The sequence below is a fragment of the Pseudopipra pipra genome, chromosome 14 (genome assembly GCF_036250125.1).
Source record: "Pseudopipra pipra isolate bDixPip1 chromosome 14, bDixPip1.hap1, whole genome shotgun sequence".
NCBI classification, from domain to species: domain Eukaryota; kingdom Metazoa; phylum Chordata; class Aves; order Passeriformes; family Pipridae; genus Pseudopipra; species Pseudopipra pipra.
The window spans coordinates 6,248,738-6,271,097 of record NC_087562.1 but is presented as its reverse complement, the minus strand read 5'-3'; the positions used below and the strand labels follow the sequence as shown (position 1 = coordinate 6,271,097).

Genomic DNA, 22,360 nt, shown 5'->3' with positions numbered 1-22,360 from the left:
GGCTGTTTTATTTACTGGTTTAAGACTTGCAAAATCTACGAGATAACAGCCTTACATAATGTAATTCCAATTGTTCTCCTGCTTCCAAAACCTTCAGCAATGAAGTTTAAAACTTAGAAACCACTGCACATAATTGTGCCTCAGTTATGAAACAAGAGCAGCACAAGGAGTTTTTCCAGGAATCCTGACCTGTTATTTAGGTCCCCAAATAAAAACCATTTAAAGAAAATACTGGAGCTGCTGTATCTTGAATTTGCAAAATAAGGACAAGAGGTATACAAGTCAGAACAAACAGATGTAAATGAACGTGGCAATTGTCTACCAAGGGGGTTATTTATTTTTATAATAGATGTGAGGACCTTTATATGCAACCCTGCATAAACCTAAAGAGTTTGAGCTGTTCTCTAGAAGGACAAATAAAATAACATGACACAGGTGGAAAAACAGAGGCACAAAGCCATAACTAAGCAGAGGAGGTGGCAGAACTGCCAACAAAATCCACGTCCTTCTACTTCCAAAATATCTCCTTACCTATAAGATTGTATTTCCTGCAGACACCACCAGTTCTAACCAAATAAAAATGACAAAAAAAATAGGACATCTTTAAATCAGTCATCTATTACATAAAGAACCTGGCAGCTGAAAGAGCAGACAAAAAAATAAGATGTAAAATGGAAAATGTAGCAGAGAGGCAGGTGAAAACTCCTCTGTGAGTGCTGAAATAGTTATTGAATTACTGCTCAAGTACTTCAGGATATATTAACATTTGAACTGTGTTGTGCACACATACAATCTTTCTGTTAATATAACTAAGCACTGTCGGAAATTAGGATAAAAATAGAGGAAAAAAAATTATATTTTGAATGTCTATCAGCAACTTTTGACATTAACTCTTCCCTATTTTTGCACCATGCTAAAGAAAGATATTATTAGGACCTTTAGCATCCTCTTGTGGTCATAAAACTGCTTTGTAGCAGTGTCTAGTGCAATTACTGTGAGTTTATTTCTTTTAACAAAGAATTACCTTTGTGTACAGCATTCAATACCACATCTCCATCTAACATTTTACACAGAAACTAAAAGAACTTTTACAAGAGTATTGGAAGAAAAATACACTTAGAACCATGAAAAAAACCATCTTAAAATTTCAAAACCTGTTAGAAAGCTCAAGTTCTTAATCAAAAAGAACTCACATTCCCTTTGGAGAATGACTGGTGAAAAGGCCTTGATTTGAAAACAGATCTAGAACACTATTAACATTTTTGTAGGTAAACAAAACACATTTTGCTGAAGTTTATTCACCAGGTCTTGTTATTACAAACACCTGCCAATTTTTTTCTAAAAAAGGTTATTTCCTTATGAAAGCAAGTCCAAAGTTTAACAAGAGAGGAACCACATGGACACAGTCTCCAGGCTGAAGACACTTGTTAAAAGTTAGGAATTTAACACCTTAGATATTCAACACTCGGCCTGAGGCCCCTATTTGGAGAATATTTTGTCTCTCAGATCTTTCTTCAAACTGGACAATGATTAAAAAATCCCAGAACAACACTGCTGGATAACCCTACACAAAATCAGTATCTGCAAGAATGCAACAGGCTTCATTTATAACCCCCCAAACCTTGCATGTCTCCACTCCACAACTCCTTCAGTGCTCCAGCACTTACCTACCTTTACAATATTTTCTAATATGTAATATTGAAACACCTTTCTTACAATTTGAACTAATTCCTTTCTTCTTCTCTAGTCTTGGGAGAAGTGAATCATCATGTGAATTTACATCAGTGGTCACTCCAACAATCTCAACTGAGACAAAGTAAATCCAAATTTTCCACGTTTGCCTACGTGGTTTTCAAACCTTCCTTCTATTTTCACTGCTGCACTGTGGAATCTTCCTTGAGAACTAATGCCCAGAGACTGGCATTTCCATCAAGTCCTCAACAGCAACAACAGGATTAGAGTTATCTTCCTCCTTTTCCATGTAAATTGGTATTAACACACAGTGGGAAAAAACTTCTTCTTCAGCTTTACTGAGGACACTCTGCAACTCCCTAAAACTTCCAGATCCTTTTCTCTAATTCTACTGCCAACCATGAGTGTGGGTGCTGAACAAAGCACTGAGGTTCCTGTTTTCCAAACAGGACAGAGAACACCAAAGAATGGAAAATAAAGAAAACCTCCTTTTTCCACAGAGCAAAGCACTGAGTACGTTTACATGACATTCACATCTTCAAGTAAACATTTTATACCAAAATTAGCAGCATGTGAATTACAGAAATTGCAGCAAATTAACTCCTACCTAAAGCAGCTACTCTGAGCAGCTGAATTCCTCTTATCTACACTTAGATTATCCCCCTGCCCAAACAACTAATAGTGAAGGTGCAAAAGACAACTTGCATAAAAATGACATCGCTACTTTACTACATTTAAGACAAAACAAAAAGCTCTGCTCCCACCTGGTGGCAAAAAATAGTACAGAAGCAGTAAAAGTTCAGTAAGTTAACTTAGAGCTGAAGCAACCTGGACAAGACAAAAAACCTTTTTCATTTATGGCAAGCAGTTTTAGCTGTGTGCTTGTCACAAAATAGTTTTAAGTTAAAAGTCATTACTAAAGGATAGCTTGAGATTTTAAGACTACATTGTTCTCCACATATATGGCATCATACAAACTGGAATCACCTGCTCATATGTTTTTTTTAATACAGTCAACTGTGTTTGTAACACCTAAGTGGAAAGTACAAATTATTCTGACAGCTTTTCTCTCAACAGACAGTTCTGAGTAAGGAGGGGAGGAGAGGCAGGATCTACTTCTGGGCATTCTGAATAGTTATCTCCAGGTCAGCTTCTGGCAGAGCAGGAATCTGACTCCAAGCTGCCACACTCATTGCACTTGTAAATTAGTTTGTAGCACAAACGGCAGGATTTTTCACCAGCCCATTTCACATACAGACTAATTCACAGATTTAAATTAATTACTTTTGTCCCAACATTCATGAATTAATGACACAAAATGCAACCAACTGGGAAAACTTGGTGTTTTCTGACCAAATCTGCAAAAAGGATCTCCTGCATTTTTTAGTATATCTCATTAGAACCACAAATATGACAGGACCAACAGGGAAAGTCTTTGTATCACTCGTTCCCTTTCCTGATGTACCCTCTGGACAGCTCCTTATGGTTTTTCTTGAGCAGGCAATAGCTAGCATTGTTTCTGGATAAAGTAATATTGTTTATAATAATTAAGGATAATTCTTCAAAATTGGAAGGACAGACCTCTCAAACAGCATATCAGTAAATATAATATCCCTGAATTAGAATTTCTGAAGAAAGACCTATTTAGATGTTACACTTCAGCTGCTGTTCAGTGTCCAGGAATTTCAGCTACTTTGGTGTAAATACATTAATATTCTTGTTGCAATGGAATGCACTACAAGATAATAAATACTGGATAATGTACCACCATTTCCTCTTCTCCTTGTTACAACAGCACAGAGCTGAACACAACCAGCCTATTTAAAATCACAGATCATTTAAACACATTGTTTGACAAGTAGCAACAGTTTTACCGTATCTGGGATAATGACAAGGCAATCCCTGGTTGGAATGTTTACTCAAGAGGGATACAAAACTAGTTTATTCAAATTACAACCTTCGTGCAGTGTTTGAACAGTTGTCTTATTACCAGGGGAACATCACCAGAGGAATGTTTTCTATGAATATTGCACACTCCTGTTTACAAGCAGAGCTTGTAACATCCACTCGTGTGTATTAACTATACCTGCAATCTTTATGGCTACAGGATCCTCTGAAACTGGAACAGGTCCCTCTTTGACTTCAACCTGTTTTTCAGGGACCAGAGGAGATGTGGCAGGAGGGGTATACTTAGTCTCAACATAGACCACAGATGTGGAAGCAGAGGGCTTGGAATTGTGAAAAAGACTAGCCCACGATTTTGCAGGCTGATTAACGGGGACTGATCCTGCAACCGGGACTGTTGCCTCAGTAGTAGGTGAAGCTTCCTCAGGCTTAGCTTGGTCTGAGTCAGTGCTTTCCACAGTGTGCAATTCTACCCCATTGGCAGCTGTGTCCTCACCAGAGGATTCAAGTGTTTGTCCATTAGTAACGCCAAGACTTTCAGTAGTATCAGTACCAGCATAAGACTGTACACCAGCTGTCCTTAGGGGGCTATCTCTGACGGCCTCCGAGGGGAGGCAAAACTGTTCAGAATTAGGAACTCGGCATACCTCGGGCTGCCCGGCAGTCCTGGCATTGTCCAGAGCGCTGGGAACGGCCCCAGCAGGGACAGCTCCAGGCACGAAGTCCACGGAGTTGTCCGGGCTGTTGCAAGTCCTTGGCGTGGCCAGGGAGGGGATGTCTCCCGCCAGCTCCGTGTCCTCCGGGGGCAGTCCCGAGGAGTTGGCGTGGCCGTTCACCAGCGCCTCCGGGGGGGCCAGGCCATCGCTGACATCTTCCAGGTAACTGTAATAGCCAGGGGGTCTTTTCTTCTTCTTTTTGCGCTCCCTCTGCCCGAGGCCTCCGGACAAGCCGTCGTTTTCCGCGTTGGAGCCGCTGTCCAAAGCCAGGCCGGGATCGCTGAACTGGCAGTCGATGGAGTTGTAGTTGGTTTCACTGAGAGCATCATCAGGGGGTTTCTGAGCAGGTGCACAACTGAGGATGAATTCTGGAGCCTGAGGATTCAGAGTACTTGAAATACTGTAGTCGGTGTTATTTAGGACAGATGATTGCGTCTCAATAACTTCGTTAACACCAAATTCAATTCTCTGATACTCTTCCCCTGGACAAGAGAAGGCAAATCTCAGTTAGAGAATTACAGCAAATCGAGAAGCTACAAGAGCAAGAAAAAAACCTCCTTATTTTTCTCCAACTCAACTACGTTCCCTCAAACAAAAGTAATCCTTAACCTTGATCCTGAAGACCATTTCAAAACATCATTCTCTTAAAGATAGGAGCATGAGTCAGGTTTTCTTACACAGAGTATGTAATTTTCCAGATCACTGTACAGCCCCTGCAAATAACCCCTATAAAATTCACCTCTTAAGAAAAACTATTAAAGCCCAACAACTTCAGAAATAATCTGCATTAAGTTAATTACTGGATAATTGCCTATAAAATATGCTGCAATATTTAACTCAACATTTCTTCTAAAGCCAGTCTTTCCCACTGACAATTATAAAATCCAAGCCTCACCTCTAACTTTTCCATATATGAAGTTTGAGTTTTGGGAGGTTTTCTTGGTGTGATCTATTATAATGAAAGGTTTAACACAATCCTTAATAACTCAAATATATTTTCATTAATGGCATGGAAACAATGAAATTACAGGTTTTGAAACTTTAGGCTCATCGATAATTTATTTGATCAGAATTGAATTTATTACTATGTAAGAATATTATATATATGACTCCAGGTTTTTCTCACAAGAAATACAACTGATACTCAACACAAGTCAGCATTCAACTTGTACATATGAGCAGTACTGAAAAATTATGAACAGGCTTTTTTGTTTTATTGATTTATTTATTTACCTTGGAACTTTAAAGAAACACAAAGAAATATTCTCATGGAAGGCTGCAGTATCCCAAAATATTGCCAGTCACAAAGTTGTGCAGTTTCATGGCATTTAATTAGTTATAATGCATGTGTGCTAACTAGTAACACTGAATACTTCAGTTACAACTCAGTAACTATAAAAAAAGAGATAAAAGGAATGCTAAAGGTAAGCTCACATTTTAGTCCTCTGAGTTTTGTAGCTCTTTATGACACTTATGTTACTGTACCAAACACATTAGTTTTAATATTTTGTGTTTCCTCAAAGATGGGGCTAAAACATGCATTTCGAATTTCTAAGACTGTAACTACAGAACCAAACACCACCAGATATTATTTCCAAAGGAATATAAGGGGATACACCACGGAATTTTTAAGATTTTGTGCAACTTACTATGTCTGACATGTCAATAAAGGGGTTTTTTTTGAGTACATCACAGACTCAATAAAAATGAGGCAAATTTTTTTTTTTTTAACCACAACAAAAAGCAAGTAACAGTTCCCAAGGAAAGACGTTATTCACACACCTAAGGAAATGATCCTATGGGAGGACAGAATCTAGTGGGGAATGTTTTGATACGTGACTGTCAACACAACAGCTTGAGCCCTCTCAAAACTCTCCCAATACTTTCTAGAAAAGTCTGCTGACAAACATTTCAGCTTTAAGAAAAACGTGAAAGAAACAAGAATCTACAGGGTACTATTTTTCAATATGAAATGAAGATTAACAAACATTCAGTGTGTGTTGAGCTCTGAATTACACATGCAATACCAACATATCAGGAACAAATGATAATAATACCAATGTTAATTGCTTTTCTGCTTTGATCTAGTAAATGAGAAGTAAACACGTCACGGATCGATTTCAATCTTGCTGCCAGTCAGACTAAAGGAGACTTTTTAAAAATAAAAAAGGGCAAAAACTCTCCATACACATCTGGTTTCTCTAAATCATATTAACAAGAGCCTGACTTTCAAATTTCAAATTCTCTTCACCTCTCCCTGTGAGAAAGGCTTTTCTAACACCCTGCCTGGCTGGCTGCCAGTCACCAGCCACTTCTGCAATCGCTGACCAGCCGTCACCAACCCCAGAGAGGGCTGGAGTTTCTTGTAATAAAAACCAGCAGCCCAGAGACAGGGAGGTGGGAAGCTGCTGCCTGATATCCACTGCAGAGGGAAGGGCTGGGAGATGTCAGGAATCACCTCCTGCTCCAGGGGCTGTCACTGCCTGGCCTGTCCCTGCACATACAGCTCCAAACCAGCCACAGTTTCATTTGCAAAGGCAAAGCTTAAGGGGGGTTAAGGGATATGGGATCCAAATGCACAACAAAACTATTCCTCATTAGTTCATCTGCTTGTGGAGCAACTTGTTAAATCAAGCATGAACCAAGAGCTGGTTCTTTAGCCTTTGTTACAACACCATAAAGCACAAGCAACAACTGGTAACACCTAATATTCCTCCAACCTCGATAAGAATCAATTATTGGGCACATTTCAAACACCTATCAGTTCAAATAATCTGTGATTTCATTTCCAAAATCCTAGTTAAAAAAATAATAATGGCTTCAAAACAAAGGATGTGGTTTCCCTTCATGGGAGAGTTCAGTCTGTCACAGCCTGAAGTTGTCCCCTCTGCTCCCCTCTCCTGCTGCTCTCTCTCCAGCAAGCTCCCAGCACTTGGTTACCCAAAGCTAATCCAGCAAAATCAACAATCCAAGGGAGCATTTTTTTTTCTAGTTTTGGTGCATTTATCAGTTTATCATACACTGAACAATCACAAGAGCCCTGGGGCAAGTAGGGAGCAGAAACCAAAATACAGCCCTCGGAGTTAGGGCACAATGAACAGCGTAGGGTAAAATCCTGCCAAGAGCACCACTGACATTCCAGCATTTAACATACAAATTAGGAAATTACAGCTGAGGGATTAAACTTTACACCTTACAGCAGGATTAGAATAATAAATACCAGTAGTTACTGTATAGTTAGTCTGGGGAAGGATTGGCAGAAGCTCATTTACTGTAAGACTGTGACGAGTTCATTTGAGAAAAAATGAGAGGCAATTTTTTCTATTTGTTTTGACTTTCCACTTTGCTTCAGGGCATCTTTGTTTCAATGCAGTTCACAGCTCTATTTCTGAATGGACTGAAACAGATCTATTTGTCATGTACAACATGGGATGCATATTGAAACAAGGATCAACAGATGCTCCAAGGACAGTCTGTGTACAACACCAAAATCTGTGAATACACAGCACTAATTAGTCTGGACAGAATTCTGCATATTAGAGCTTCAGCCATGACTTGAGTACTCCTAGTAAGTATTAACAGATATTCTGATTCCATAATAAAGTTAAATACTCAAGATAAATACATAAAAAACTAGACTATATGACAACATGATGTGTGTCATCTTAAGCAAACATTCCAGTTTAGTTTCCACAGCTTCTTACACAGCCATCACAGTGATAATGTGCATGCACAGTACAGTGCAAGTTTGTTAAAGACATTTTTCAAGCAAAACCTAATGTGCTGTGTCATTACCTAATCTCAGGGCTGGGAGGGGTTCTCTCAAGGTCTAGGAATGATCTGAAAAACATTTGTACAAACCAACTTTCTGTGTGGCTTGTGAACATTAAAATCCCAGCCTGAAAGAACAAAACTCAAATCCACAGTTAAGACAAAGCAATATATGACTGGACACCCCCGGCACCAACAGACAATTCACACCCTATGGTCTTTTTAAAGAACCTTTCTAACTCCTACTTAAAACTACTCAGGGTCCTAAAACTGCTCTTGTGCTAAATAAAGCTCCTGAATTGTCAGAAGTGTTGCCTATCTGCTTTCAAATGGGACCTGGGATCCTTCTTTATCACTGGCTATCTTGTTTATCTTTAAATGCAGGGCCAAAATCTCCAAGCATAATGATCAGGTGTTCTTTAACATTATTAAGTGTATTTTGGTCCTCTTTTGAGTACTTGTGAGAAATGTCCAGTCAAATACTTGCATTATTTTGAAGGAGATCTGATGTCATTCTCATATACACCTGGGTAACTCTCAGCTCCCTTCCTCTCCTCTGGTTCAGGGAAAAACCCAAACAGTAATTTACTGTGAAAGTCTGGTTTAAACTATACAGTGATGATCACATGGGAACTCCAACCTAACTGTCCATTCCTTGTACCTGTGGAGTAAGGCCAGGCAGGGAGGTGTATGGGTTGAGGCAGAGTAGATGTGTGAATGTTGCAGCTTTAAAATGGGAACTCTGTAATGTATTTTTACATCAAGAGTCACACTTTTATCAAAAGAGAAAAAAAAAAAAGGGATTCTCCAGAAAAACAGCTGAGCCAGACAAAAACAAGAGTCAGAGGGAACACAGAACAGAGGAGTCTTCAGCCTGCAACTGCCAGAAATTGCTCTTTGCTGAACACTATGAGTTATTTATTCACCAGCATTCAAGTTCCCCCCCACATTTTCACAGCTACATCCTACAGTGTTTCAGCAAGACACCAAGACTGTGTGGCAGCACAATCAAGGAGGAATAAGCATGTCCACTGCAATTAGCTGAAGCTCAATGCAGTATTTTCCAAACCTCTCACAGATGTCATTCAATAAAGCAGTTTAAAAACCAACCTGCCTACTAAATGCATATATACCTGCTAAGCAAGTTTTAATGATTATATTTAAAGGAAGGTTGCAGTAAATCTAAGGAAAGTGTCACAACCTTTAAGTTTGGGTAAAAAAAAAAAAGATCTTGATTTCTTACCATCATGAAAAACTTACCTGTGGATTTAATACCACATGAAACTGTTTCATTGTATGGGGGGAGCTGTACAAAAAAGAAATGAAACTTATTTAAAGGCAAAGCAAATCCATAAACATTTGATATCAGTTTCATTTGAAATATCCGAATCCTTTCAAAATAACATCATTATTTGATTTTCAGAGAGTATGTCTTGAACTTATGCTTCTATATTTATCAAATCCCACTCTGCAGCTCCAGGCTCCTTGCAGATTACCACAATTACTGAAAGATAAAGATTATCTTGGTTACACACCACAGGCTCATCAACCTCTCCAGTAATTCACCTCACAGCATCAGGACCTTTCTTCATCAACACTAACTCCCCACGATTTTAGGATGAGGAACATACCCTCTGTTTAGACAAAAAATGGACACCAAATCACCTGTGAAAGGTGAAACACATTTTTGCACAGACAACAATCACACCTAAACCTTTTGACTCTCAGCCTGGTTCAGCTGTAGTGTGGCTCTCGAAATGTTTCAGCTGAGGTATATTCTTAAACACATTTACCATCTTGATATAATGTAACCACACTGCATGGTTTTTACATGGACTGTAAATACAAGTAGTATAAAACAGCGGCATCAACACTCAGTGCTTGACAGGACCCTTGCTGTGGTGGGTAATTTCTCATCCCCCCTCACCTGCCCCTAAACTCCCTGAGCAGCTGAGAGCCTTCTCCTGTGCCTGCAGGACCTGGCAGCCACGGCTACCCTGCATTCCAGTGGCTCCCTGGAGAACAGCGGGACTGGTTCTGCAGTGGGAGATAAAACATTGAGTGCACAGTGCAGCTTGACAGTGCTGTTCTAAATAGTGACTCTAATGGTGCAACAAAGAAAAGAGTTTTCTATTCAAGGTTTCAATTCTCTAAAGCTATAGGTACTTACATATTGTCTTCTTAATGCACTGCAGACAGCAGTGCATCACAGGTGGCAAGGAAAATATTCCTAAAATGCCATTATAAAATGTGCATAAAAAGAACACATGCTGTAAATCCACTTATAAACCACAATACAACTTAATATATCATCTTTGCAGGCCAAAAATGAGAAACAGTGGGTCAGAAAGAGGCTCCAGACTGTTTAGAGCCTACTATCCATATTAATTTTGAACATGAGTTCAATAAGACTTTATAGTTAGAGTTAAAAAAATTCCTCTAAATGCCTACAGCAAACAGCTTGTGATAAACTTTGTAATAAACTTTGTATTTCAAAGATTCAAAGGCCTTCAGAAAATATGAAGTTTTAAAAAAAAAATGAAGAAGTCAGCCTCTTGATCAATCTGATCAATCGACAGCACCTTTGGAAAGAAGAGATTTCTGAGCTGACTTGTTCCAACTGGGCCACCAGAACCATCTCAGTCAACAGGTGTCTGACAGGACATGTATTACAAATGTCACCTGTAAAAGGGACATTCCAGGCACCCTTTAGCTTTAAGTCTCCCTTCAGTGTGTAGGTGAAGGACCTGCAGCACGATGTGTGTCACACACGGCACCACCGGCAGCTCTGTCCTGCCCTTCTGGAATTGCATCGTCTTTTTCAGACCAATTTTCTCTGAAATATCTGCACAGTGTAAAACTAATAAGCATCGCTTTTATTTCATCATCCAGATAATTAAAACATCGAACTGAACCAGATCAAGGGCAAACTTAAGGACCATTTATTTTGACAGCTAACTAGGTACACCTGAGACAGTCAGAAAATGAAGTGAGACTGGTTCTAAGGCTGTAGGTTCATTTTTCCTCGACAGACTTTGGGAACAGCTTTACAGAATCCCAAATATAACATTTTTATCTTTCCCAGTGTCAGAAGAGCTGATGGGGGGCACTTAAGGTGATGCTCCATGGGATGTAAATGTCACTGCTGAGATTGCATTTATGGTGGGGAAACAGCAAATCATCAGAACTACCACGTATTCCCTAAAGATCTTCCTGCACTGCTTCCCACCTACCAGAGAAGGTACAAAGCTCTCCCAAGAGGCAAGTAAAAACTATCTTTTTCTTTCTTAACTTCCCTCACTCCCACCCCACCCCATTCCCCTCATGCCCTTTTATTGTTTAGCAGTATTATACTAATTATCCTCGGAAAATTAAGCGACAGGAAACTAAGTCCCATTAACAATGGTCTGTAAACTGTGACAAAAGGATTTCCCTCATCTACAGCTCAAGTGTTCATTTCCTTTATGTTGACAGGGGAGGATGGAAGCATGACCAAAATGCTGGAATGGAAATGTCTGGAGGAAATACATGGAAACTGAACTAGAGGGAAATCATTTCTTGAGGCTGGAGATTAGGACAAGGGGATAATACTCTTCCCCATGAAGGAAAATGGTTTCATCATTCTCTACCAAGAACTACAGAGAATAAGAGCCTCCAATAAGAGTGTGTAATGAACTCAAACACAAAGACAACTGTTCCTACTCTGTGGTTCTCACTGACACTGTAATTAGTTCATTATTGCTGCATTTCTCAGACCTCACACACAGCTTTCCCTTTAAGCACAGCACTGAGGGTCAGCAGTGCTCCACCTGTCCAAAAACATAAAGAATCCCTGTGCTTCAAAAGGCTCACCAGACTGAGAAGCCCAACTAATTACCAAGAACACTGCTGAGAAGTTTTCTCCATACCCACCCCTTAAAAAAACCCCACCAAAGCTGAGGTAACAGGGCTGGAAAACTCCCTGTCAGCTCTGAAAGCAGAAGGTGGAATAACTAATTTATCTCTAAAAATTGACTTAACATCCACATACATGGAAAGAAGACAACTGATCAGTATCTCCCCTTTGTAAATTAGCAAGCTAAGGGAATGATAAATTAATTGTATTGTTATATTTCAAATTCACACAAAGAGATGTAGCTTTAAAATGTTATTTCTAAAAGAAGTTTAAAGCAGATCTTACCTCAACAGAGCATCGTGGAGTCACAAAGAACTGATTAAATTCATCAGGGCTGAATTCCCCAAAAATATACTAAAAATAAAAGAGAAGGATCTTTGTTAAAGAAGGATTTACATTAAATACAATTAATAAATTCATAATGAAATCTATTAGGATACTACAATTCAAAAAGATCTGTGTGTTGGGAGTCAGAAACTCTGTTTACATCCCAACCCTCATCTTAGTTCCTTCCCAAGTCTTTAGCAAAGTACTGCAAGTAAAAACCACAGTTTTCTTACACAAAAAGTGATTTATACACATGCACTTTTATGTGTTTGACCGTTTTAGTGTTTTCAAAAAAATCTTAATATAATCTGGTTTAAACTGCAAACAATTCCAACAGTCAAAACAACCTGGAACATCTGTGATACAAAGAGCGAAGTACAGTTAAACATTTAATGCTTTAAAAACTTCCCACAGCCAAGTGCCAACCACCAAGTGAGAGAGTCCAACCCCCAAACCCAACACATCCCTAAATTGTACCCGAGTGCCTTCACAGTTCTTGGCACAGGATTTAAGCTTGATTTACACCCTTAATATAACCAAGCCATTTTTATTCAGCAACATATGAGCTAGAATTTATCCTATTGCAACTACACACCTAAGAAAAACACTTGCTGAATCATCACTGTGCTTCAGGAGGTATTTTTGATGCACTCATGCAACAGAAGAAAACAATATCAACTGTAAACTATTAAAAGTTATATAAATCCAACTCTAATTCCTCCATGTAATAAGACTAAATTTATCAAGATTTTTAAGCAAGGTATCACAGGCCTGGTACTTCTTTCTGAGCAGAAGAAAATACTTCTTTTTTAATTAGGGAATGAGACAAAAATTGGACCAGGTGGTCATTAATGCAACCTTAGTGGTTGCAACCTTAATGGAACTGCTTCAATGGTGTATTCACACCGAGAAATGTTGTGGCTGTTTCTACCAGGACCTTACAAATTTACCAACATCTAACCCAAAAACTAGTCCTAGTCACACTATAGTGCAAAAGACCCATCCCACTTGGGCCTGAAGAAATCCGTAATTTTATCTGATTTATTTAACAATGCTTTATACAAGCAAACACAAAATAAACCAAGGAGAAGATCCCCATCAAGTCAACTGAGAAAAATCTTATTTCAAAAGAAACTTAAGTCCATAGGACTGATGCCACTAAACCTGCCCAGTTTAACCAATCTCCCTGTCCTCTGTCTCATCTCTCAAGAAATTATTTCTGCAAACACAACAGAATTTTCTACCCTTTTTAAGACACACTGAAGTGAAAAAGAACCGTGACATCACATCACTTGGCAAGTATAACAATCTCTACCCAAAAAAGGATCCAGAGGGGGAAAAGCCAATGTATTTTAAGCAATTTAAAAGTGTAGCTCCCTGCCTGCTGTCCATCCATCCATCCTCCATCCCAAGGAATCAGTGGGCCTGGTCTCTACAAATCAGCTTTTTAAGAAAATACTTGGCTTGGCTCTAAACAGTATCAGAAAGACCTCACTGCAGTACTTGCCCTGCGCCATTAATTCAAGTTTAAAGGTTCTGCTGCACCTGAAACACCTAAGTAGGAAACAATTTTAACCAAGAGCACTAGAATTTTATAAAAGCAACACATCCTTACAAGACAATCTCATTATTAGCATGAGCTTTTGGGGTCCTACCTTGTACCCCCGAAATTATTCCACCTAACCTCAAAAGCTTTAAAATTAGCTTTACTCTCAAACAAACAAAATCTAATACTTGGAACAATCAAAGACTTAATTAAATTATTTACACAACTTACACAAGCTATTCACCATCAGCATTAATTCACACCCCACTCTACAAATAACATTTCAACACAGAGATACATCAGCACCCATTAAAACTTTGCCCAACCCGTTTCAGATTATTTCAACTGCAATTTTAATATATTTTCAAGTGTGTATTTGCCTAAGAAACAAACACACCCATTAGCACTGCATCAAATTGATGCCTTTAAATGCCCAACTAACCTGCCCTGTGCTGTATCAATCCATAAACCTTGATGGGATGCTGCTTCCAGGTCCTAATCACGGGTCACAGATGGACTCCACAAGCTCCAAGGAAAAAGTGGGATCAGACACAGGCTGCTCAGGTGCAGCTGAGAGCTTGTGCTCAGGGATAAGCTGCTTGTTGTGGGCCATCCCTGGCGTGCCAGGGCAGCAGCAGCCTTCCCCTCACCCCCACAGCTGCCCAGGAGCCAAGGACACACAGTGCACGTGGGCACAGCTCAGCTGGCCCAGGCAGCAACACCCAGGCCTGTCCCCATCAATAACGCAGAAACTCCAGTAGATCTGGCAACATACAACCCAAAATTATTAAAAACCATTACCAGTGAAGAGCTGAGGTTTAACTAAGAGCTCTACCCAAATTTGGTTTTGAGATAAAATTAAAAAATCAAGCTTTCTCCAGGCAAAAAAATACTGTTTGGCATTCAATTGCTTATCGCAAAGATTGATTTGGATTTATAGCCTGAGATAAAAACACAGCTGCTTGAAAAGCATGTTAAACAGTAGTCAATGGTGCCAGTGTTCACTCACACAGGAGAGCAGGAACAAAGCTCAGGAGATCCAGTTTCACACCAAGACTAGGTCTGGAAGAGAAACTCCAAGAGAATACTGGGGGAAAGTTTTGAAAATTCCCAATTGTAACACCTACCCCCAGACTTACTTTTAAAGATCCATAATCCCTAAGAGGCTTAGTTCAGTCAAACCTGACCTCCCTCTCCTTCCCAATCCATCTGCACAACCCATATAAAAGCTTTTCTGTTCTGGCTGCTGGAAGGAATCCTCTCTCTCTTTTTTGGGAGCACGTATTTCACGCTGCATTTCTCCTGCTCCTCCCCAGATGATTTAACTCTGCAGAGCAATCACCGACCTTGCACTGAGTGTGCTCAAGGGTCCCTTAAGATACCTGCTGAGCTCCATTTCTGCCACAGATTAGGAGCAAGAGCAAAACAGTATCACACAAATCTCAATGATTTTCCACTTGCAGCTGTATAAGAAGACCAGGTGGAAAATAATAACTTCCTCTGGGGGGGATGCAGGAGTGTGTGGAAGGAATGAGGCTTTGTGGAATTCCTGGAGCAGGGGATACATGGGACAACAACTCTACCTTTGCTACCTTTCCACTTTCTGGGCAGTGTTACCAAACTTCTTTGGGGTGAAAAAAACAAAAGAGCAAACCCCAAACACACTGATGGATCTATTTAATTTTGCCATTCCCAGCTGTGACCCAATTTGACCATTTACCAGAGATGGACAATATATTAGTAAACATAATAAAATTACCATGATTTAACTTGAGTGAACACACACCAACATAATCAAATGCTTTCCTTACACCATCAAAAAATTATGTTTTTCCATCTAGGATTTTCCATATTGAGGTTTAACAATCAATCAGTTAAGAAAGACAACTATTCACAAGGGTTGGTTTCCATCTTGTTTTTTTGAATGCTGGTTTCCACATACACAAGTTCTGTACTTCTGGAGTTTTCAAATGTGAATGTCTTCTTGCAGATGTCACATTCTATGAGACCAAGGATGAAATAAAACTAAACAATGCTTGAATAAACCTTAAGATGAGATGGTATTAGGTGGGATGGTAGGTGACATACCCAAATCTCTCCTTTCAGATACAGACACTACAACAGCCAGCACATAAATGAAAAAATATTTTTTAAAAATGAATGTGAAATAAAGTGTACTTTCTGCCATACTAAAATGGTATCTCTTCACATGAAGCTGCAGGTGACTTGGGTGCTCCAGTACTTCAGATTTAATTTATTTGCCTTACTTTCACTGATTGAGATTTTGCAATTAAAGTTTGGGCATTGATTTCAAAACATTCTCATACAGCTTTTGGGAGTACAAAAAGAAAAGTACAACTACATTTCTGAAAATAATTGAAAGAAGCAGATAGAATTGTAGCTCTGCACTGCTTCCTGTGTGGCTGGAGAGAGGACACCAAAAAACCTGGATCTTTGCTTTCTTCTTGATGGAGCTACAATTGTAACACTAGAATATTCTACAAATACTCTACAGATGAATTTTTTTTTAAGTATAACACATTTGCAATATATTTTTTCTATAATAAAGTTAAAACTGTTGAATGAATGAGACTATTACAGCTGGTACAGTGTTTCCAACTGACCACTGAGCTGCTGTCACCAATTTCCACGTTCAGCCTGACATGCTGCAAGGACTCAAGTTTCTCTGTATCCAGTACCTGCCTCCCAACATCAGTTCTCTTTAAAAAGCCACTCATGTTAGAGCAACATCCCAAATCCTGCTGATTGTCAGTCCCTGGTGTTTCCAGTCACAACAGAACTGGAATCAGTTTCTAACTTAATCTCTATAATACGATTACAAGTGTAACATCCAGCTGCACTCCAGCAGAGTCTACACCACTTGGAACAAATTATTTCATCAATGCCATCACCTTTATAGCTTCAAGATATTAACTGCAGATAGATTATAATATAAATTGCACAAAATAAATTAACCAAACAAATCCACACAATAGATTCTGTTTTCTACCACACAGGAATTAAAGTAAAAGCACTTCTATATTTGTGCAATAACTCTGATCACCATAACTGACCAAGCAGCATCTTAACTACACAGACAAAAGCTGCAACAGCACAAGTAATTCCAAGGAGGGGCAGGAAAAGACCCCAAAGGATTAAAATGCCTGACCTGCAAGCTCTCCCCATATTGACTGTTTTTTGCTGTGGTCTCCTTAGCCACTTGAAAAAAGGAGTGCTAATGTTACCCTACTGCCTGTAATGAAATCTCCACTGCTGTTCCAGTCTAGCAATAGGAACACTGTCCTGGAGGAATAAAAGGAGGGTGAGTACGTGTTCCACAGCTGCTTGTCCTAGAAAAATGGGTAGAAATAGCACTGCTGATGCATCATCCTCCTGGCATCACCTGTGCTGCAGGAACGATAGGAAAATGAAGTGTCAACTTGTGCTTTCAAGAAGCATTAATGCGGCTTTCATCTGCTCCCCAACAGCTTCAGATCTTCCAGGCAAATTAGTTTAAGCTGCAAATACTCCCACTTCAACTGCTTTTCCACAAAGGAGTTAAAAATAAGCTTTTACAGTTGAATTATGCTTGCCACCACTAAGGATCTTAAGCAGAAGGCCAAACAAGTCAGACTAGTTCCCATATAAACTGAACTGATGAAATAGTTGATTTATACCCTAAGTTAGACAATCTTGCCCACCCAGCTCCTCCTACAATGTGGACTTATTCTTAAAGCTCTGGGATAGGCTGGAGTAGAGGAAGAAAAGGAACCATTCAGCCAGAAGTGTGTTTTCTGGCAAGGAAAAAAGGGCACATGTGTATGACTGCACTTGGGTTTTATGAGCAGAGAAAACACTCTCACATTAGTCATCCCAGCAGCAAACCTGGCACCACTTCCTCACCCTTTGCTTCCCCCCCATTTTCTCAAGGTTTATCACATTTTTTATAGAGTGTAGGAAAAGGCAGCCTTCCCTCAGGTTCTCCTTCCCTTTGAGCTGAAATCCATTCAAGCCCTGGTACCCAGATGATTACTTAATTGGATACAACAAGATTTTCCCAACTCCCAAATCTGAACAAACTTATTGCTAAAATGCTTTAAAAAGCACAGGGGAAACTGTGAAACTGAAAACCAGGTTTGTTGTTTGGGCTTTGTTTAGGTTCTGAATTTGCAACCAAGATGCCATAACCAGGAGCTCTGACCACCACTGGCCATCCATTTACAACTCCAGCACAGCCTACATAGGAGTATTTTAGGTAAATCACTTTCTGAAAAAATCCTATGTTGCTATACCCCTTTCATGAAAAAAAATAAAAGTCCACTTTCTAAAATACAAACATATGGAAATGAAACTCTAAGGTGGAGCAGTTGCATATTAAAAAGCTTTTAACAGCTGAAAATGCAACAAATCATAAGCAAACTCTTAGTACAGCTTCCAGTCCTTTATCATTAGCCTGCAGCTTAAAACTAGAACATTAACACATCTCCATAGTGCCTGGAGAAAGATCAGAGCTAGGTAAATGTAGGTCAGCTAAGCCCATGAGTCAGTGCAACTCTGCCTGCCCACTATTTAAGTTATCAAAGGCTCAAAAATATAGTGTGTGACTGTACCATCCCTTTTTTCCCCCCAGATCAGGGTTTTCCTGGATGTTAGTACTAAAGTCTTACAGCTGAAGAGAGTTACACATTTTCTGCATTGCACATGAATTAATCTGAGGGGGATTTATTCCATTATGAAAAAAAAGAGAATGATCATTCTCAAAAAGTTATTTTCTGATCAGAGGGAAAACCAGTTCTCTGGCAGCACAGAAGCCCAGCTGTGGCTGTGGCATTACTGGAAGGGCAGGTTTCATGAACAAATGGCCCCTACAGCCCGATGTTATCTGAGGCTACAACGTGGGTCAGAACAGTTTATCCTGAATATTGGAACTCGAGTATTCACAGAAGCAGAGCAGGTTGTGCTCTTTTTCATCAATTATATAACATATTTCAAAGCAGAGCAACAAAGTGAACAATAACCATACCAAAACCTGCCAAAACACGAGCCAATTTCTTACACCCAAACAAATTCTGTTTATGTACACTCATCATTCTGTTACCAAAAATGAGGTGCCTGTTGGCACCCTTCCACTTCAAACAGCAGCTGCCACAGAGTGCATCAAGCCCAAGGAAGTTGGCTATAAATCAGTCATTATAGTCAGTAGGGGGAAGAAAGAGTAGAATAAAACCCAACCCATCATCTTACACAAACACCACTGTATTTATGAGCGTGGTGTTCTGGAAAGATTCCTTATCTTCCAGTCTCCAAACCAGGACTGCTTCAGCAAAAAACCTCTGCTGCTTCACAATTAAGATTTTCCCCAACTGACGCTTCTGTTCCAAAAAACCAGCAAAGAAAAAACCAAAACAGGCACAATCTTATTTTGTAAATAATCCCAGCACGAAGAGGGCAATGCTGGTGTAGCCCTTCTCTGTGACCATAAAGCAGTGGCCCAGCAAAGGGAGGATTTATCCACATTTTATGCACACCTTTTAATTTGCATCCTATGGGAGAGCATCACATATTCTGGACGAGAAAACACCTTCCCTGCACCTTCCCCAGAAGCCAAGGTGAGAACAAACCCATCACACAAACAAGGCTGCAGTGAAGAGCAGGCATTTTGGGACCACAGCAGGATACCTGGAGAGTGTGCTCCTGACAGTGAGCAAAAGGGGAGATAACAATTCAATTGTCAGAGGTGATTACAGCAACTCTCAGCTCTTTAGAGAGCAAAAGAAGAAATTTCTGACACCTTTACACCACCACTATGAGCCCACAGAACATCTGTCTGTGATGCACAGTAGTAACATTTTCCAATCTGTTTTCCTGCAATGTTAAATCAAAATACAAGCCAAACAAAAATACTTTCTTATTAAATTCTCCAAGCAGGCACTTCTTCCAAATACCAAAAGAAAAATAAATACTTCCAAAATGGTTCTGAATTCAAGAACAGTGGTTGATGAAACACCTATGGCCAAGGCTCTGTCTTCACACCCCTGAAGAGTCAGAAAACACCAGCTTCAGGCTGGGTGTTCATTACTGAGCAACACATTTACTTCAAGCTCTGCAGGATCCTCTTGCACTGAAGTAGTTATTGAGTCTAATGTGCAAATTGTAAACTCTCCATATAATGAAGAACAGAAATAATTAAGACCTGAATTATTCTGAGTTACTACAGCATGATAAGCTCTGAGGAGAGAGAAGTTGGAAGTTACTCAAGAACACAGCCAGTTTAACCACTATTTTATTACAGGTGGGGCAGGCAAAACAATCCCTTAGTAATTTTATCTAATACTTCCCAGCACAAACCCCTTGGTGTTAGCCTTTTTTTTTTCTCTGCCAAACTAAAATCATTAGGGCTGTAATGTTCAGTGCCAGATACCTACAGTGGGACAAACTTCTAAGGAAATGGCAGTAAAATCAATTTGCAGCTGGAGAACACTGCCTTGGCCACATTAAATAGCAAACTGCCTTTTAACACCTCACAGATGTCCACCCAACTTCCAGGCATGCTGCATAAATCCATGTTTTTCTGTGGCTGACAGAATCTTTTATTTAGTAGATGATCCAGCAACTAAGATCCTGAAGGATTATGTTCAAGAAGCTTCTCTCAGTTCCTCCAGGTGGAAGGACAGCACATGCATCTTTTCTCCCATCCACATACTTTGTGGTATCCAGGAGCCAGCACATTCCTATCCCAGCAAGGCAGGATGCTCTGGGCTACTGGAACAAAGACAGGCTTTCCTGGAATGGCTTCCAGACTGCAGAGGTGCCTGGCAGTGCCCTGGCAGAGCAAAGCCCTTCTTCTGTGCTTACTATACCTGAATTTACCTCACAGGCTACTTTTATCCTTCAAATCCTCGGTTTAAAGAAGTAAAACTAATAGATCTAGACATGGATGAGGTTCTTAAAAAGAAAAAAGAGAAGCAGAGCTCTAGGAAGAAAAAGTGCAAGCATGTGAGCTGTAAGAAATTAAACAGGTTTAAATATAGGCACATTTTAAGGAGTTCAAGAATATTACAATTGGCTTGATGAGGCCAAAGATGAGGGACAGGAGTTAGATGAAGAGCTGACACAGGATCTGAGGTTACTGACAGAGATAGCAAAGGAGAAAAAAATTGGAAAGAACTGGTCTGTGCCTGCCAGATCACCCTTCCACCCCAAAAGCTAAATTATCCCCAAAATTCTGGAATCAGGTAATCCTTCTACTGTTGTCAAAAATCTTTTTAATTCAGTTTCAGCAGTATGTATCTCATACTCCCTCTCTTGTGAGCTGCTCCATGTGCCTGAAAAGTGGGCACCCTTTCCATGCAGGTAAAAGTGCCAACCTTGCAAATACACTGTCCAACATTCAGGGTGGCACCCCATTAAGATACAGAAATTACATTAAAAATTATGTTTCTAAACTCAAGTAATCAAAAGCAATGCTGCACAAAAATTCAGACTGCTTGTATCTTAATTTGATTCCCACTGGTTTGTGTATGTTCAATATTTTCTTTGCTTATTCCCACTACCCTCACCTTCCCAGAGGACTAATACATCACAGGATCAGTGCAGCCCCATCCCAGGGAACGATTCCACCCTGGGCAGTAAGGAAACTGCTGTTCCAGTTTGTCAAACAAGCTGAAAAACACACTGGAATAAAGTGGGAAATGAAAGCACAGCCTCTGAACTGCTGTAGCTAAACACTGTGGAAAATTAAAATCCATCCCTCAGAGCACCAGGCAGACGAGTCACCCACACAACGCTTTTCACAAGTAATTACTCAGGGCAGGATTTGAGACTGCTAAGATTAGGTGAGGTAAAAATTAGCTATCTGGACTCCATCCTGCCAAGGAACACAGATTAGCACCTTCAGAAGGCAGCTGAGCCCACCTACCCAGCACTGATACACCTCTTTGGAAGGCCTAAGTTCACATCTCAACCCTAAATTTCGGCAGTGTTGAATGCTTGGAGTTACAGACAAGCGAGATTTAACCCAGAAAGTTTAGTATTCATCTAAACGTGGTGCAAAGTCCTATCAAAACCTTGCTGGACACCAAGAGAGAATGAAAAAAGACAATGCAAAAGGTAATGATACCCAGAGCCTGTCCAGGGTGACTGTCCCAGCAAGGCACTGCACATTTAACAGTGCCAGTAAAACACTGCCTGGTCATTAGGAACACACACAACCTGCTCCATTCACCAAGGCCACACAGGTTTTACTTGCCTTTTTGGTTTTTTGCTGGATTCACAATCCCACCTCTTCTCCTGTGCCAGTTCTGGCACATGGAGAATGATCAGTGAGATGATTCTACTCAAACTGAGAAAAAATGATCCAGATGGTTACTAGTGTAAAGCAAACGATTCAAACAGCCAGGAACAAGGAGAATGAGACTTTGCCCTTTGCAAGTTGTGACCTGCTGAAAATGGGTCATAATCTCATAGAGAAACAGCCAAAAATAAACCAGAGAACTTGTGGAAAACACA

The 22,360-nt window shown here is 39.9% G+C and overlaps 1 protein-coding gene across 1 annotated transcript in view; it reads right to left on the bottom strand.

Moving 5' to 3' along the window:
* The window catches only part of USP10 (ubiquitin specific peptidase 10), a 47,707-nt gene that overhangs the window by 16,743 nt on the left and 8,604 nt on the right, over positions 1-22,360 (bottom strand). Inside the window, exons 2-4 of the mRNA XM_064670971.1 lie at positions 12,265-12,333; positions 9,345-9,390; positions 3,779-4,795 (exon numbers count right to left, since the gene is read on the bottom strand). Of these exons, the coding sequence (XP_064527041.1) occupies positions 3,779-4,795; positions 9,345-9,390; positions 12,265-12,333 (1,132 nt within the window). The remainder of the gene's footprint in view (positions 1-3,778; positions 4,796-9,344; positions 9,391-12,264; positions 12,334-22,360) is intronic.